Source organism: Tinamus guttatus, unplaced genomic scaffold (assembly GCF_059628265.1).
Source record: "Tinamus guttatus ecotype Peru unplaced genomic scaffold, ASM5962826v1 Tinamus_guttatus_pri_ptg000369l, whole genome shotgun sequence".
Taxonomy (NCBI): domain Eukaryota; kingdom Metazoa; phylum Chordata; class Aves; order Tinamiformes; family Tinamidae; genus Tinamus; species Tinamus guttatus.
Genome location: NW_028288903.1, coordinates 33983 through 50927, shown reverse-complemented (window position 1 = coordinate 50927; position 16945 = coordinate 33983). Strand labels below are relative to the sequence as shown.

General features: G+C 39.0%; 1 protein-coding gene across 1 annotated transcript in view; it reads left to right on the top strand.

Moving 5' to 3' along the window:
- Positions 1 to 16945, top strand: part of LOC104567912 (phospholipid-transporting ATPase VA) — a 108904-nt gene that overhangs the window by 72349 nt on the left and 19610 nt on the right. The window contains 4 exon segments of the mRNA XM_010214771.2: positions 8576 to 8604; positions 8606 to 8797; positions 10130 to 10324; positions 11948 to 12509. Of these exon segments, the coding sequence (XP_010213073.2) occupies positions 8576 to 8604; positions 8606 to 8797; positions 10130 to 10324; positions 11948 to 12509 (978 nt within the window).

Sequence of the window (16945 nt, the reverse complement as noted above, 5' to 3'; positions counted from 1 at the left end):
CAGGATTAATGAGGTGATAAAAATTATTACTCATTCACATCTTTTGTTAGGTTCTGTTCTCCAGACTGATTTCCCAGTCATCTCATTTGGATATGTCTTCCGCATCCCTTTTGGTTATTAGGGAGTACATCAATAACATTTCACTGCTTCTGTGCTTAATTGCAAAGGATTTGTCAGCATCTCTTCTACGTTTCATAACAGAGAACTGAAGTTCCTCTCTAAGGTGTTTGAGAATTATGTTATAGATTACACCATTCAGCTCTCCTCCTGAGATTTTTCTTAGGATTTCTTGAATTAGAAAATCTAGAATTTTCCGCCTGACAAGAGATCCAGTGCTGCCAGGGACTGGGAAGACCGAGTACAATGCACCTGCCTCTTCTCATCCTCTTCAAAGGTGATCTGTGTCTTTCTTCATTTCTCTCAGTAATTATTCAGGCATAGTGGTTTGCTGCTTGGAACCAAGCTATGAGCAGCCTTTCAGATGAAGAAATTAATTTAAAATTTTTGTCGATTCAAATGCTGAAGATAACAAGTCATTTTCTAGCGTGGTATCTTGTAGAAGTAGATTATTCAGGATGGAAATATACTTGTTCTGAGCTCTTTGGCCTAAGTTTGTTATTCTACCGTGGCTGGCGAGCAGTGCCTGTTATTACAGTTGCTTGACCCTTCCCATGATAAGATCCTGTTTTCAGTTATGGATAGTTTTACAAAACTTTAACTATTTGGTTAAAGTTTTCCGTGGCAGATGTCTGCCTGAGGCACTAATCTGGGGGATAAATTTCAGTCAGAACTGTTCCATTCAAGCATATCCAAGAACAAAGCTAAGATGAAACACACTCTTTTTTCCCACGCTGAGGAGTTCTGGCAAAATTTAGCTGGAAATGATCTAGAGGCCCTATACGCTGGAGCTCAGCCATCCATGCACACAAGGGGGAAAGCTTATGCCTACACTGGGCATACACATGGGGTCTGGCATCTCCTCACTTTGGAACTTTATCTTTTTTGTTGTTGTTGTTGTCTGCATAATCTAGGAGTGCCATATATGTCTATTAATTAACAGACTTCAAAGTTCTGTGCTGCATTTTAAGTTCCCATAAAATTTGTCCACTGGTGCTGTCCCGTTCTGTTCTGTTCTACAGGGATTATTATACTACAGTTGTCATCATCGTATCTGAGTGCCTTCCACCAGTGCACCATGCATACATGCAGAACGTTATGCCTTGTCTGTTCTTTCACCTTCTTCCTCTCCTCATGTGGGAATTCTGTGTGTGCAGTGTGCCGTTTGTTTGGGTTTGGGGGGATATTTAAAAGGCAAATCCTATACCGTGTTCTTTTAGGGTTGACATATTTGAGGAGACATATTGACATGTTTGTTCTTGAGTCCTGGGGGCTTCTGGCAGTCCTTATTTTCCTTGGAAATTTGATCCATAAAGTCCTGTAAGTTCCCCAAGAAAGTTCTGCAGGTGAGTTTTATGATTATGAGGGAGAGTTCTGCTTTGTGTTAAAAGTAGATATGTTAATCATAGTTTTAATCACAGAGACTTACATGGTCCTTATGCAGGATTGAAACTGTTGAACGCTCCTAAAATAAAAAATGAAACTCTGAACTAGACTAAGAACTTTATGGGTGGGCAGTAGAGGGAGCAGGGAAAGATTTTGTGAATTTGATGGAGAAAGTATTTTGCTGCAGAATTCTGTTTTAGCTCTAAGTTTCTTATGGTGCTGATGACGCTATGCCCAGGAATATTGCTTTGTTTTAGTCTAGAAAAGAGGTGACAAAGAAATGAATGATAGAGGCCAGTAAGTTCCACCAGCCTAGGACAGAATCTCCTAGGCAATAGTACGAAGTATTACTCCTGTATACTGCTATGTGAGAGCTTAGCACCTAGAAAGAATCCAGAAACACTTCTGAAGGCTGCAAGGGAAGGGGTAACTGTACTCAGCACTTGGCTCATCCAGTTTGTCCCATAATGCAAGCAGTATCAAATATTCATTATTGTTGAGGTCAACTATGGTAGCTTGGTGATGGACATATAAACTGGTTAGCATCAAACTACAGTAGTTTGCGGTGCCAGATTTGGCCCTGTGAATACCATGTTGATAGGAATGGGATTCTTGTTACCTAATTTTAGATATCTATATTTAAGATAGTTACCTCATGACTACCATCTAGCTAATGGAGAAAATTGTGCATTTGTAGGATGCAGTTCATCAGACTCACTTTAGACAACTACATTTCTTATCTAATACATGTCTTTTTCTCTGTATGTTAGAAATCTGAAGGCAAGTGGGAAGAATTCCTGCTTCGTATTTGTGGTACATTTTTTGTTGAGTATGGAAAATTAAGTTCCGTTGTTTCCTTCCAAGGCTCTCCCTGATTTGGAGTGTGTTAATTCAAGATTCATAAATCTAATGGAACATTCCAACATGTCCCGTTCATAAATGCTGTGGGCATTTATGGAATATCCTTTGACAGTGTACTAAGGTTAAAACACAGAAATAGACAGAGTTGTATCCATATGTTATTGTTTGAAGCTGACATCTTGCTATGTGTTTCCACAGTAAGATCATATTACAAAAGTGTGCAACACACGACAAAAAAAAAATTCTTCTAATCAGACCGTCTTCCTAAACCAAAAGAACAGTAGCCCCAAAGAAGGGGAACTACTACTCTATATTAAAATTGTGTTGCTATACCATGTGTCTTCTCTTCAGGCTAGTAGCCATCTTCTAACAGTACTTGAAATTGGCCATACCCCAAGACTGTCTGCTGATCCGAGGTAGTAGATGCCCAAACACTGACTATGCTTGTGAAAGTCATTATATGATTTAGCAACGACCAGATGCTCTTGGCCTGACATTTGTCCTCAATGTTTTCCAAATGCTAAATTAAAGCACTCTTGCCCATGGGTGGGGTCTCTGTTTTTCTAGTTTTCGCCTTCCATTGTATGGAAGTTTTGACTGAACACGCGTTGTCATTCCATGAATGCAGCCACACACATGGCTGAAAAAAGTTGAATTATTCATTCTTTGCATTCCTCCCCCTTCCTTCCAGTGTCTGTGAAAAAAAAACCTCTCTGGATGACACAAAAAGAAGAGCGGTTAGGGTGTGCAGAAGATGTTGAAAACCCCAAAAATCTTCTCTTGGTTAGCCAAGTTTCCTACGTGCCGTGTTTGGTAAACAAGAAGTCTCTTGCTGTCCTCTCCATTTTTCTTGGTGAAGATTGGCTAGCAACTACTTTCGTGGGAAAGTGCAGTATATGAAAAGATTTTTTTGTGGGCAGGGGAACAGTTTTGTGATGAAGCTTTCCTTCTTCTATATGCAATCAGGAGACATAGATTGCATATTTCAGCTGTGTCGGAGAATTGACTTTATTAAATAAAATTTAACACATAAAAGTCAAGTAAGTCTTTTCTCTAAATATGCTTCCAAGGGGACTGTTTATCTGCTTTATCTTTACAAGTTGACAACCTTCAGGTATTGGGAGAGTCCATTTAGGCCTTCCCCAGAAAGACCAAACTTTGAAAGATCAAAACTTCAGTAAGGCTGGCTATTTCAGGCACTCTGAGTAGCATATTTGTAGTTTCTCTTTTCATTTGTTACTGCTTTCTGAAAATTTTTAATTGGTCACTGAGGAGAGAATTAGTGCCAGAAAATGTGGAACTAAGTTCACTGAAAGTTACTGATTTTAAATTCCTTTGAATATGGAACAAATCATCATGAATGTATTTTGGGACAATTTGGTTTTACATACAACACAATTGCTCTGAAAAATTTCTGGAAGAATCGCAATAATTTTGATTTCTAAGGGGAATAAAGAGTTCTTAATGTGAGATTTAGAATTATTCTTTTTAAGCCCTGGGGGCTGACAGGAAGAGTGAGGAATGAAAATAATGTTTCCTAATCTCAAGACTTCTCCTTGTAGAGAAATTCTTGCTAAGTATATTTGGTTGCGTTGGCTCACTTTTACAAGTTTGTAGCCCACTGTCCACTTGACTGACTCTTTGCATAGACATTAGAGTGAACTTTATAGTGGAATAATATTTTCCTCATAAAGTAATGAGGAAATAAGGTTTTGTGAGCAGGTACTGCTACACACACAAGACAACTTCACAGTAATTTCACGATAACAGCCTTATAAAAATGGTTTGCTACCAAATGGAATAATCCCCAGCCCACACACACAGAGCTGATTTAATCTTGTTTAAGGAATCTAGAGCTCTGTTCTTTTTAGAGAAAATTCTTTTAGAGTTTCCTGAACTAGAGTTTTTAGAATTTCCTTTCTAGTAAGTGGAAGATACAGCTGGGTGGTCATAGTGTCAGCCTGTAAAATAGATGGCCCAGAATAGGACAGAGCTAGTATGGAAGGTATGTTCTTACAAGGAGGGAAACAGGTAATAAGCAATAAATGAATAAATGAAATAAAAGTATCTGCAAAAATGCTCCAGCAGCTACTGTTGGTGTTTTATTGATCTTTTACTGTTGTCTTCTGAAAGGTAGAAGACAGTTCATGGAGTAAGTATAAGGTGTCATTTCTCCTCTGTATTTTCCTTTGTGCTATAAATTTAGAATGAGCTGTGAGGCTGCGAAATTTGACTTTCATGAATTGCACTGCAGTGGTTCTAAAAGTTGTTTGTGTCTTTACCCTTAATAAAAAACTCTCTATCAGACAAAAGATCAAGGCCTTCAGTTTTCAGTGCTGAAACTGAAAAGCATCCTGCAACAATGTCTTTCAGGTTATAATGTTCACAGGAAAAGAGTTGTGCAGTTGAGAGGGCCGAGTGGGTGGCGAGAACTTCATGTTCCCAGAGAAGCATGCTTCACACAGCTGAAGCATCATGAACCTTGGCCATAACATAACAGTGGAATTGTTTCATTATTTCATCAAACTTCTTCATTCTTGCTGCATAGTAAAGGTTGAAAAGTGCTAAGGCCTGTTATTTATATTAAGCTTATCTTGGTATAAAACTGCAATTATGTAATTCGTAACAAAAGAAGTACATATGTCTTTGTAAAATAAGATGCTAGTGTAAAGATTTCAGTTTTTTGTCTTGTATCTACTTTTCTTTTTCCTCTTTTTCCCAGTGGCAGCAACAATTAAATCAATGAGCTACAAAGGAAATCTGTATAGAAAGCAAGAGATAGCTAATATTACATAGGCAGACTAGGGAGGACTGCCTTATTGGGCAGTAACATGTAAATAAGCAGAGTGCTGTTTTAGGAAACAGCTTTTGCTATGTTGAATAAGTCAAGTATTTTTAGATGTGATGTAAAAAGAAAGAATGAACAACACAGATAAGGTATGCAAGCATAACTGGTATTTTTTGCATGAAATGCATTGTATTTTTAGGCTTAGATTTTTTATATGTGGAATAAAATAATAATAATAATCTCAGAATCTCCAGAGTCATACATTTCAATATATATTTTCAGAGCAGAAGCTTAAATTAAGTCTGATTATGAAATATCATATTAATTTGGAAAGACTTAGCAATGTAGGCAATCACCCCAAAACACATTGCCTTTTATTAACAACTCTGCTTGGAAAGGCATTTGACAAACTGGGTGGTGCATTTTGCAAAAGCTGAGAAGAGTAATTACACCTATTCCTTCCTCTGTCAAAGAATATGCTCGTTACGGCTAGGAGTGCAGTTTGCCTTTCAAACGCACAGCATTCAAAGTAAGGAAGATTATTCCTGTGGCACCCCCAATCTCAGGCCTTTTCTGAGAGGCTGAGTGTCCACAGACCCCACAAACTCTTCTTTCGTTTGGAGTTACAGCTAAACATCAGTCAAGATCAGGCATTGAAACATGCTTCTTATGATCAAGTCAAGTGGCAATGTGCAAAAAGCTTCACTGCTATGTCATCCTGAGCAATGATTTTCACCCTGGGTTTTGCTAGGAGCCTATCTGCAGCTAGCAAGCCAATTCTTTTTTGCAGATAGCTGCAAAAAAATATGGCTGAGCTTGCAGGATCAGGCTCGGGTCTGTCCTCCACAGGCTGCGTTCGAGGCTGCACCCTTCATCTTACCTCCTTAGTGCAAAGAAGGACATAGATCCTTCAGTGTGCTGCTCAATTCTGGTACTTCAGTCATTTCGTTCAGAGGGCCTGCCAAGGTTCCACATGGCTCCTGGCCTCCTCACATACCTGGGTTTCCACTGCATGCCCAGGATCTGTGATGCTGAGGGGAATGGTGAGTAGCCCAGCCTTCTCCCAGGAGGGACTCAGGCAGCAGCAACAGGATCAAGGGCCTAGAAAGGGTCTGTGGGTATAACACAGATCATTTCTGTCCCTCTATGTAGGCTTCAGCTGACAGAGGCAAACCTATGATCAGTTACATTAAATGCACAGTATAGGGATCTCCACTTCCTTTGGGAATTGGCATAGAGACTTACAAACCAAAAGAAGGTGAGAATGAGCAACCAAGAATGTTTGGAAAGGTTGAACCTTTGCTACCTCAAGGTGTGTGCCAGAAGTTGCAGGAAGCAGCACTTACTGTGTGAGTAAAATGGCCTTTATTTCCTTGCACCTCGTTAATGTGCAACAGAAGTGACCTCCCTAACTTGTTGAGACATCTTGTAGGCTTGGTCACCTGCATCAAAGGACAAGATGGGCATTGAAAGGAGAAGCAGACAGTGCTGTGCTCTTCCATTTGCAGCTGTGGGGCTCGCTGTGCAGCTGCCCCTCACGGTGTGGGATATGCCACTGCTCAACTTCTATCCCATCATGTAGTGCAGAGGCACATGAGTCCCACCAAATAATGCTAAGGAAGGAAACTCCAGAATCACCCACAGTTAGTCTATATCCACCTGAAGATCTGGGCTTCATGGCTGTGGGGCAGTCTGTGTTCTCCATGTCTACAGACACAGCGCAGCCCTTTCTGCCTGCTTGGCCTGGATTCTCTTCCAGTGCAAGCCAGAGGGCAGTGGAGGGTGTTGCGTGTCCAAGCCTGCTCCTGGCATGTGGTTGGAGCAATGCCAGGGTGCACATATATGTGCAGCCAGGAACAGGGGAGCTCTCCCAGCCTCCACATTTCAGACACAACCTATGCACATTCCAAGTGGAACTGAAAAAACTCTGACATACGATGCTGAAGTGGTAGCAAATCGCCATACATTGTGTGGGGCCTGGCTGCTTTATGGCAGCTAAATCATGGCTGTAAATTGCAATGGATGGGGATGATGAGTTTTTGTTTGATCCTAAAACGAGCCATATAAAAAATGATCCCATGCTGAGTTCATTGTATGTAATGCAGATTTTTTTCTCAAGGAATATTTTGAGAGAAAAATCTTCATGTACTCTCTTTTTGTTGTTGTTAAATGCTGGAATAATTAACTTACATGCTGGTGATTTATCATTTGACATTAGGAGAATGCAATTTGTTACAGCAGAGATCTGAAACAAAGCAGAGCCAAAAGTGTGTAATTTGCACTGAGTATCTGTGTAATACACATTATTTTGGGAGTATAATGAAAAACTTTTCGGTAAATACCTAATGAAGGAATTAATAGATACCTGTTAAAGTGATGAGTGTCTGTCTAATGAATAACCCAAATTATTAAATGTCCACGGTCTTTGAGGATTGAAAAAATGTTATAGATCAGTTAGCACTAAATTAAACCTGTCATTAGGTAGACTGGATTCTGTGACTTTTACACCATTTCTTTCTGTTTCGGTTATATCTTCCTCATATCAAACTGCCAGGGTTGGTTTCTAACATTAGTTCTTGTAGATAATTATTGGAATAGTACTGTGTTTGTTTAAAATTTCTCATTTGTAAAACTGTATAAAGCTGTTTCACCCTGTGTTTGCTTGCTGTTGCTCAGAGCAGCAAATAATAATAGAAGCAAGTGTTTTAATGGTTGAAGATACAGTAATTCGGAATATCAAAGGGTGCATTACTCTGTCTACAATCCTGGAGCGAATAGAATCCAGGGCTAGCAGGAGGATGGGAGTCAGGAGCCTGGATTTAAGTTTCCATTCCACACGAGATGGCCTTGACTTTGAGTAAGGCTCTTACTCTGTCTGTTCCTCATATCTGTATGTAAGATAAGGGCAATAGCTGTCTGTAGGTTTATTCTGAAGATAAGTGTATGACAATTTGTATGTCAGTTAACTGGATAGATGTCATATGACATCTTTGCTGAAAAGTACTTTTTAAGAAATGACCATATTCTTGTCCAAAGGACAAGAAAGTTTTTTTGAATTGTTTATTTCCTTCTCAAACTGCAAGTGAGGACCAAATTGTTTGGTTTCGTCAAGCTGGGCTATGAAATAGGCTTCAGGGATACAGTGAGTTACCACAGAGAGGTCCTGCCTTTCATAGTGAGCGTGATGATGAGGGAGGCAGTGCACAGCATTATGTTTTTAATGTTATCTCTATCAGCCTTTAAATATTACCATTCAATAAGACAAGACTTTTTTACCCCTAATAGTAGAATAATTTGTTCTTATCATGGAAGTGCAATATATGACAAAAAAGGTCACTTCAAAGAAGTCACCGTCTCCCCTTCCCTCTTTCTCCACCACATTTAACATATAAAACACTCCTTCCTCTGTATTTTTACTGATAGCCAGACGCTTGGCCATGTACCAAGAACCAACCTGACTCTGAGGAAGAGGAAGCAGCTCCCAAAGGAGGAACTTTATCCCAGCGTGACAGTATCTGCAGCCATCAGAGCATTAAAGTAGTCCACAGAAGCCAGAGCACGAAAACTCACCGGCGCACAGGCAGCAGGGCTGAGGCAAAAAGAGCAAGCATACTCTCCAAGCATACTGCGTTCAGTAGCCCGATGGTAAGTCATGAGAAATAAGTGCACAACATCCTGTATCTTTTAATAGAACAATGTCCTGAAAAGGGAAAGATAAAGATACATGTAGCACATCGTGTACCTCGCATAGATTTCATCTTCTTGGCATGTTTTCCTCCGTAGTCACAGTTGTTCGTACCAAGACAAGCAAGTGTGGCATAGGTCTTATCTAAATAGCTTCTCTTTAAGAAGAAGCTAAAGCTAAAGATAACTTGAAATCTCTGTTTTAAGTATAACTTCATTCTGAAAAGATATCCTTTCCTTGTTTGCAGAAGATGAGCTTAGCTTAAGGTTTGAAATCAAGGCTTTTAGTTGCCTGTTTGTGTTTCATTTCATTTTTGTCAGAGGTTTTGTCAGAGTGCTGTGTTATACACCGTGACGATCTCAGGCATCACAGACATACCTCATAACGTCACTTCCATTGTGAATCTTGAATATCAGTAGAGTTCCCATGTTGCATTTTAAAAAGGAAGGACATTTACATTACTATTGTGTAAAATAAAAATTCTGTTTTACATGATCTGAATGGTAATAATGAAGCAGAGAGGCTAGATGTTGTCTATAGAGGATTTGCACGCATGCACTGTTGATAGGGATTCACCCTCGAAGTAATTCACAAATACAGAGAAAAATGCCTTTTGCACTGGTGGAACTTCTTGCTTTCCATGAAGAGTAAGCTCTTTTGGTAAAATTTGAAGCTGTATGGTTTACACGTGAGGTTTTGTATTTGGGCAGGTTCGTTAGTTGCTGATCATGAGCAGATAAAACAAAAACAAAATTCTTCTGAAGGAAGAGCCTTAGGTCTGTTTGGCTTTTAAAACTTTCTCTATTCTAGCATCCCTGTATAGTGAGAAATACCTATTTTCTCTGACAAAAAATAGACAAAATATCGGAACTTACCGATGAAATAGAGTGGAAAGTTCTTTGTTGCAATATAGAAAAAAAACACATGAAAAAAACAGCCTGAAGTGTCTGGATAGTTTTTGCAAACTATCCAGAAATGCAAACATTTTTGAAACATCTTTGAAATGCTTTGAATGTCATTGGTGATCAGTGCCTCATCTGCAGGACTTGGATAAGGAACAACACTGATGTGTCAGAGGCTCAACTGCAGTCATGAAACACACAAGTTAAACGACTCCTTCTGGACCCTTTTGTCCCTGCTGAGCTGGCAGAAGGGAGAAAGAGATGGAGGAGAGGGGCTGAAAAGTCTGCACTGCTGTATTAGACTACCAAAACGCTCTCTGATATTGAATCTGAATGCTGCTTTGGGGATGTGCAGAAACACAGCTGCTAATCACTGCTTTTTATTTCTAGGAAAAGGACATCACGCCTGACCCTAACCTGCTAGAAAAGGTGAATGAATGTGCAAAGCATCTGGAGATCATGAGGAGCCATGAGCAGCCATTATCCCACCTGAGCCCTGAACTGTGTGACATTTTTGACTTCTTCATAGCTTTGACTATATGTAATACAGTTGTGGTTACTGCACCGAATCAGCCCCGACAGAAGGTAGGTTAAAGAAATAGCAAAAGAAATAGAGTTTAAGTCTCCTTTGTAGTGATACTGATTTATCTCATAAGTCGAGGAAGTTGAAAACTGCCTGTTCCAATGAGAAATGGAGGTAATCATGAAACAATTATTTGTACCACTATGTGAATGAGTGGATTTACTCAAGCATTAGCTAAATGGAATATTTCAGTTATTCATATGAGGAAGAGCTTCTCTTCTGTGAGGGTGACAGAGCCCTGGAACAGGCTGCCCAGGGAGGCTGTGGAGTCTCCTTCTCTGGAGATCTTCCAAACCCGCCTGGATGCCACCCTGTGCCACGTGCTCTAGGTGTCCCTGCTGGAGCAGGGGGATTGGATTAGGTGATCTCCAGAGGTCCCTTCCAACCTCAACCATTCTGTGATTCTATGTGATTTTATTTATATAGGTTTTATCTACATTTAGCGATACTTTTGAAGCTTTCCTGATTTCTTGCACTATAATTTATTCATGTATTAAATTTATGTCTGCATGCATGCATATGTATGTGTGTGTGTGTTTGTGGGTAAATGAATTTGGAAATGTGCAAGACTTTCCAGGAAAGACAAGAGTATAAGCTGTGTGTAAATATTTCGAGTATATGAAGTAAATTTAAAAAAAAAAACTTAGCTTTAAAAAAAAAGAGAGAAAATGCTTGAAACACATTCCTTAAATCTTTCAAATTGTGTAAAACAATACATCTTAAGCTGATTGTGATTAATAATGACCAGCCTAAAACAGTGTCACTGGTGAATGAGAATTTCAACAAAGCAATCCCCCAAAGATGATCTGTAAGACAAAACTATAATGGAATGTAGTTTTAAAGCTAGCCAGCAGCTGGAATTTCCATTCTGAAGAAATTCTGAGATTTGGTTTTGTTCCAAATTATAATAAAAACTGAACTAGTAGAAAATGACCTGTTTTGTTCTAGGGAAACATTTGAAGAATGCTGAAATTTGCTGTTTCAGGAATGCTAAACTGTTATAAAATAATATATATTACTATGACTATGTTATTACAATTATTGACATCATATCTGTATAAAAGATCTAAGTAAATAGAGGTAAGTAATAAAACTGAACACTAAAAAGAAGAGTGGAAATTATTTATTTCATCTTGTTTCTATTGAAAATGTTATTGACACTGGCACATTCTCGTAAAACATTCTGGTACCACACTTTTCAATACAAAACTGTTTCATCAACATTTTTTAATACCTTCGCTGAATGCCAGAGGTTCCTACCAACAATAGCTTTTAGTATGCATTACTGATGGTGGTCCAACATTGGTACTCTGTCAATTGGTCATTTCTGATGAGATCACAGAAGAAAAAATGTTTTTAACAAAACCGTACATGCTTTCACACAGAGGAAAAGGCCAACAGTGGTACAAATGGTACAGTTTTCAAGTTCTAGTTTGGGGTTTTGCTTTGTTTTGAGTCAAATCTGTCCATTTACTCTTCTGTTTCAAAATACAAATGATACAACTTTTTGCTCTAAAAGAAAACATCCGGTTTAAATCATTTAGGTTGAGTATAAATGTCTGAATTCTTTTACAGGTTTTTTGGGGGGTTGGTTCATTGTTTTTTTTTTTTTTTTACTTCTCCAGGTTAGAGATCGATTCGAACTAAAATCTCCAGTAAAAACCATAGAAGATTTCATCCGAAGATTCACTCCAAGTCGCTTGACCTCTGGCTCTAACAGCAGCAGTTCCTCTAGTCTAGCTACGAGTAAATCAGTGCACAGATTTGGCTTAAGTGTTCTTTCATCCACATCTACTGAGAGCACGTTGTTAAAACTGGAAGAAAAGCTGTCATACTCTGCACAGATGAATAACAACGGGTACGGCTCCCAGCAAGGCAGGAGCCCCGTAGGGAGCAGAGCTGAGGAAGGAGAGCTCCGTTACGAAGCAGAGAGTCCAGACGAAGCCGCTCTCGTCTACGCGGCAAGGGCCTACAACTGCTCCCTGGTTGGAAGGCTGTCTGACCAGGTATCAGTGGAGCTACCTCACCTGGGAACACTGAACTTTGAAGTATTGCATACGTTGAGCTTTGATTCCATCAGGAAGAGGATGTCGGTAGTGGTCAGACATCCCCTCACAGATGAGATAAATGTTTACACTAAAGGAGCAGATTCAGTTATTATGGATCTTCTTCTACCCTGTTCTTCAGGTATACCACTTACTTAGCTTGGAAGAGGTGGGAGGGTTCTTGTTAACTGTTAAAGGACTCATCATGTTTATGGCAGGTAGACCTGCTTGCTTTGTTGGGCATAGGGAATGGTAGAATGGCAACAATTGCTGTTTTTTAATAATACTTTGTTATCATAGCAAATTTCCTATAACAAATTACTGATTCTTTACCTTACAAGAATGAGTTAAATTAATTTCTGTACAAGATCTTCTACAGGCAAATTTAATCTGAAGGAATGTTTTGAGACTTTGCCAAAGCACTTTATATTTCTTCAGGAAAACTTGCCTGGCAGTGCTTGGCTATTTCAATATTTTACATGAAGCCCAAATACTTCTTACTGTAGCTCCTCTATCAGTTTCATTTGTGAATCCTAACTTCCTTTTGTTGTAATATGTTTGCATAAATCAACACTTACATTCTGATTTGGCTATGATGCTAAAGGACACTGTGAATCAGTCAGCCATCAGAACAGAAAGGCTGTGGCATAATAAGAAGGAGAGATATCATTTAGACTAGAAATCTGCTTGAAGTATGAAGCTGACAAGCGGGGGATAGACATGAATCTGCGAATACGGAGAACTTTCGAAAGTGCTTGGCGCTCAAATGTTGCATGAAAGTGAGGCAACTTTACATAGCTGCTAATTGTAATCAGTTGAAGAAAAACTCTGCAAACTCTCAGAATTTACGGGACACACAGAGGCTTCAGTTTATGTGAATCAGTTTGCATCTGATTTACTGAATATTCAACAGTGAAGCTAAACAGTGTTTAAAGGTTCCTCCGGAGTGAATGGACACAGAAACCTAATGTGCTAGAGGTACTTGCCTTGTGTCCCTAATGCATTGACTTTGTGGTTGCTTTTACATTAGTTGGAGTAAACAATGGTGAAAGGCTTATACTGTGTAATTTTAGTTTAATGAACTACAGAAAAATCTTGGCAGTAGTTTTGTGTTTACAGCCACATGAGTCAAAGCAAAGCCAAAAAATTAAGAACAACTTGTCCTTAACTAACAACAAAGTATTCATTAATAATATGCTGGTAAAGATCTGATATGACAGAGGTACATAGAGCATCTGTGGTAACTTGTTTGCCTCCAAAGTACTAACAGAATACTGGGAAGACTTACTAATAACATACTTAGGAAATGATGTTTGGAAATTAGTTCTTAGAGTTATATAAAACACCCTACAGAGCGTTACAAGAAGAAAGAGAAAAGGTGATTTTATGATGAGTCTCACTTGCATTGTCACCACCTTCAAACAAACAAACAAACAAAAAACAGATTATGTTTAACGCTGTTCATTCACAGTAGATACAATGGGTCAAAGAATTTTCAGGCCTATTCCAAGTTGAATCGGAGGGCTCACCGCAGTAAAAGGAACAAGGGGAGCTAAACCCCTAAAATTGCAGCATAAGATGGAGTATGTCAGAGAACAAGAGCAGTGCTTCTAGAGGTCACCCTTAGCAATGAGTAAATTCCAGTGCTGGGCAAATAGAGTCATCTTCCACCATCTTTACAGGCAAGTGAATTAAATGTGACTTTAGAATGGTGCATTTTAATGTGTTTTTAGCCCAAATTGAACTATGAGTTTTAGTATATTTTGCTTTTCTAAACAATGGAAAGTGCAGGCCCTGAGACATCGCAAGTTTCCATTTCTTTCGAGCTCTCTAATCCACTGTTGGCTTTAGTAGTTCTGTATGTTTCAAATGACTCATCTAAGGAATATTTAACAATTCTCTTGAACATCTTTACTAGTGGCAACAAATTAATGACTTCTGCACTATCCTAGCATTAGTGAATATTTACGAATTCTTGAATATTTTGCCAATTCTAGAGGCAATTCCACCTTTTTCACAGTATAGGGTGTAAACAGGGAGATCTAGGATAGGAAAAATGTATGTGTTGTTGGATCTGTCCGTGGTTTCCTTCTGTTCTGCGTTGGTCATGAACTCTGAATGTGAGAGGAAATGTAAATACTGCAAAAATACAGGCATTTATCATTTCAAGCAATTGACCAATAAGTGAATCAACATGGCGGCTAATCCTAGTGCTTTTTTATGGCTATATTAGTGCCTCAGTGACATGTAAATTGTGTAGAAGTCACCTACCTGTGCGTTTTGAGACTTTGCAGTGCTCGAGTTCTGAAAGACCACAACACAGTAATACATGCCCATAATCTGCATACTGAAACACGACGTTGCATGACTAGGTTGTAAGAAGCAACAGCCCAAAATCAGACGTGAAAATACTGTGATTTAATGTGCTGAATGCTGTAGCTTCAACCATATCTTCTGAAAAATCGGAAACCAGTGAGCTAGAAGACTGAGTTTCAGAATTCACTCACTTTCATTCAACTTCTTGTGCCTACCTGTAGTCTGAAACCTGACGTTTCTGACAGCATACAAATATTTTCAAAGATTTGAAATGATTCCCAAGTGTGTGTTGTTTTTACTTTGTCTCAACAGTCGCCACATGGATCATAAATAAGGTTACTGTTTGAGTCAATAACCAACTCACACAGGAACTGCGAACATAAGTCATTTAAAAAAAAAAACAATGACTGGGATGAGTTCCTAAAACTTATGATTATGGAAAGAAATGGAGGAAGCAGAATCCTACTAGCTTTCTGACATTCTTCTGTAGATTTGTTTACTTGTTTTCACTTCCACAGTGCACAGTGGTCACACTGCTAGGCAAAGAAAACTTCGTCCCAACTAAAAAGAATCTCAGCAACTGGATTTGGGCTGCAACAGATTTCTTTCCATCTTCCTTTTAATATCTGAGCACGAGATGAATTTCACAGTAAGATTGGTGAGGTGAATGAAAAGCTAAAATGAGTTTTAGCTCTCATTGGTATGCTGATGGAGAAGGGAGATGCAGTGCTTCATGCTAGAACTGAGAATTCACATGGAAAAGTTGTGTATACCTCTACTTGGAGAGAGCTGTTACCTTTGTTCATTTATAAATGGCTTGTATAAACATTTGACAGTATGAGCACTGCATTAGTGCCCGTCATATTCCGACAGATCTAGTTAACAGTGTCACTTAACCTTAAAATGGTAGTTTGGTGTTTTTAAGTAGCTGTCCAAGTTTGCACTAATTGAACAGCTGGAATGGCTAGTCCCATAAAAGCTGTTCTTTAGGAACAGCTGACTGTGTATGCTCCTGGATTTACAGACATAGTGAGGATTGGCCTGTCTTTATGTATGTACTCGTACATAATGAGTAAAATGTGCATGTATGTACTCGTACATAATGAGTAAAATGTGCTGATAGATGGTTGAGGTAAAAGGACCAAAAACTAGGCTATTGGGATTCCAAACTCCCAATTCCTACCTCCAACAATATCAGTGTTTCTGAAAGTTGGTAGTGGAGCTCTAAGGACGCAGGTAGGCACCGTGCCTCTGTGTAAGTATGAAAGTGCTGAATGTGGCTGTGTTTATAGATGGAGTGACAGAGAGATGTGTATGTACATAGCTGCGCATAGCAGGCTCATATTGAATATGAATGCACAGCGGGAACATGGGAATTGAAAACAAGAGGATAATCCTGTCGTCTAATTTAGATACCTGAAGTAACTGCATAAAGAAGGGGCATAGTGACCATAGCTCACACTACAGTCAAACAGGAAAGGTGGACACATCGAATGGTCCACTCAGACCCCCTGTAATAGGCCCAGTCCAGTGTTGAGGCTTCTGGTGATGAGTGGCATTCACCCAACTCTTCAACTGGTTTCTGCGCAAGTACCTGTAACACAAGTACTGTGTTAAGGAACAGCTTTAATTACAAAAGTAGAATCCTAAAGTGATTCTACAAACCTCCCCAAAACATGCAAACTGAAAAAAAAAAAAAAAAAATTTTGATGGCATCAGGGAATTAGGACAATTGCCTAGAGGTATCAGACATTCTCACTCAATGGATTCAATTTTCAATTTAAAACCTGTAAGTTCCTTTAATGCTAACATTGCAATTCATATTGCTGAAGATTGCTATGACAGTACGTCGTATATGAATCCGTTTTGATCCTAGATGATAAAAGAAGAAGCACAGCACCTTTTCTGAATTTTCAAAGACCTCATTTCAGGTAACGAGATGGAACAAAATGTGTTACCATCATATGCATTAATTTTTTTCGATCACCGTGTGAGCACATTGAATCAATCCCAGCTGAAGAGGGAAAGGAAGCAGAAGCTCAGTCTGGATTTTGAGTTCTTTTACATGGCTTTAGGTGAGGAGTAAAGCTAAGTGGAAGATGTGCTTTTGCATTTAAGGTAGAAGTTAGTTGTCAGATCTGCGTAAGTGTAAATTCGGCCATAAATGAAATCAGACTCAGATACTTTGTTTATTGACTTAGTCGCATAGCTACATGATTAAAAGGAAACAAGGATTACAGTAGCAGAAGTGCCTCTCTATAT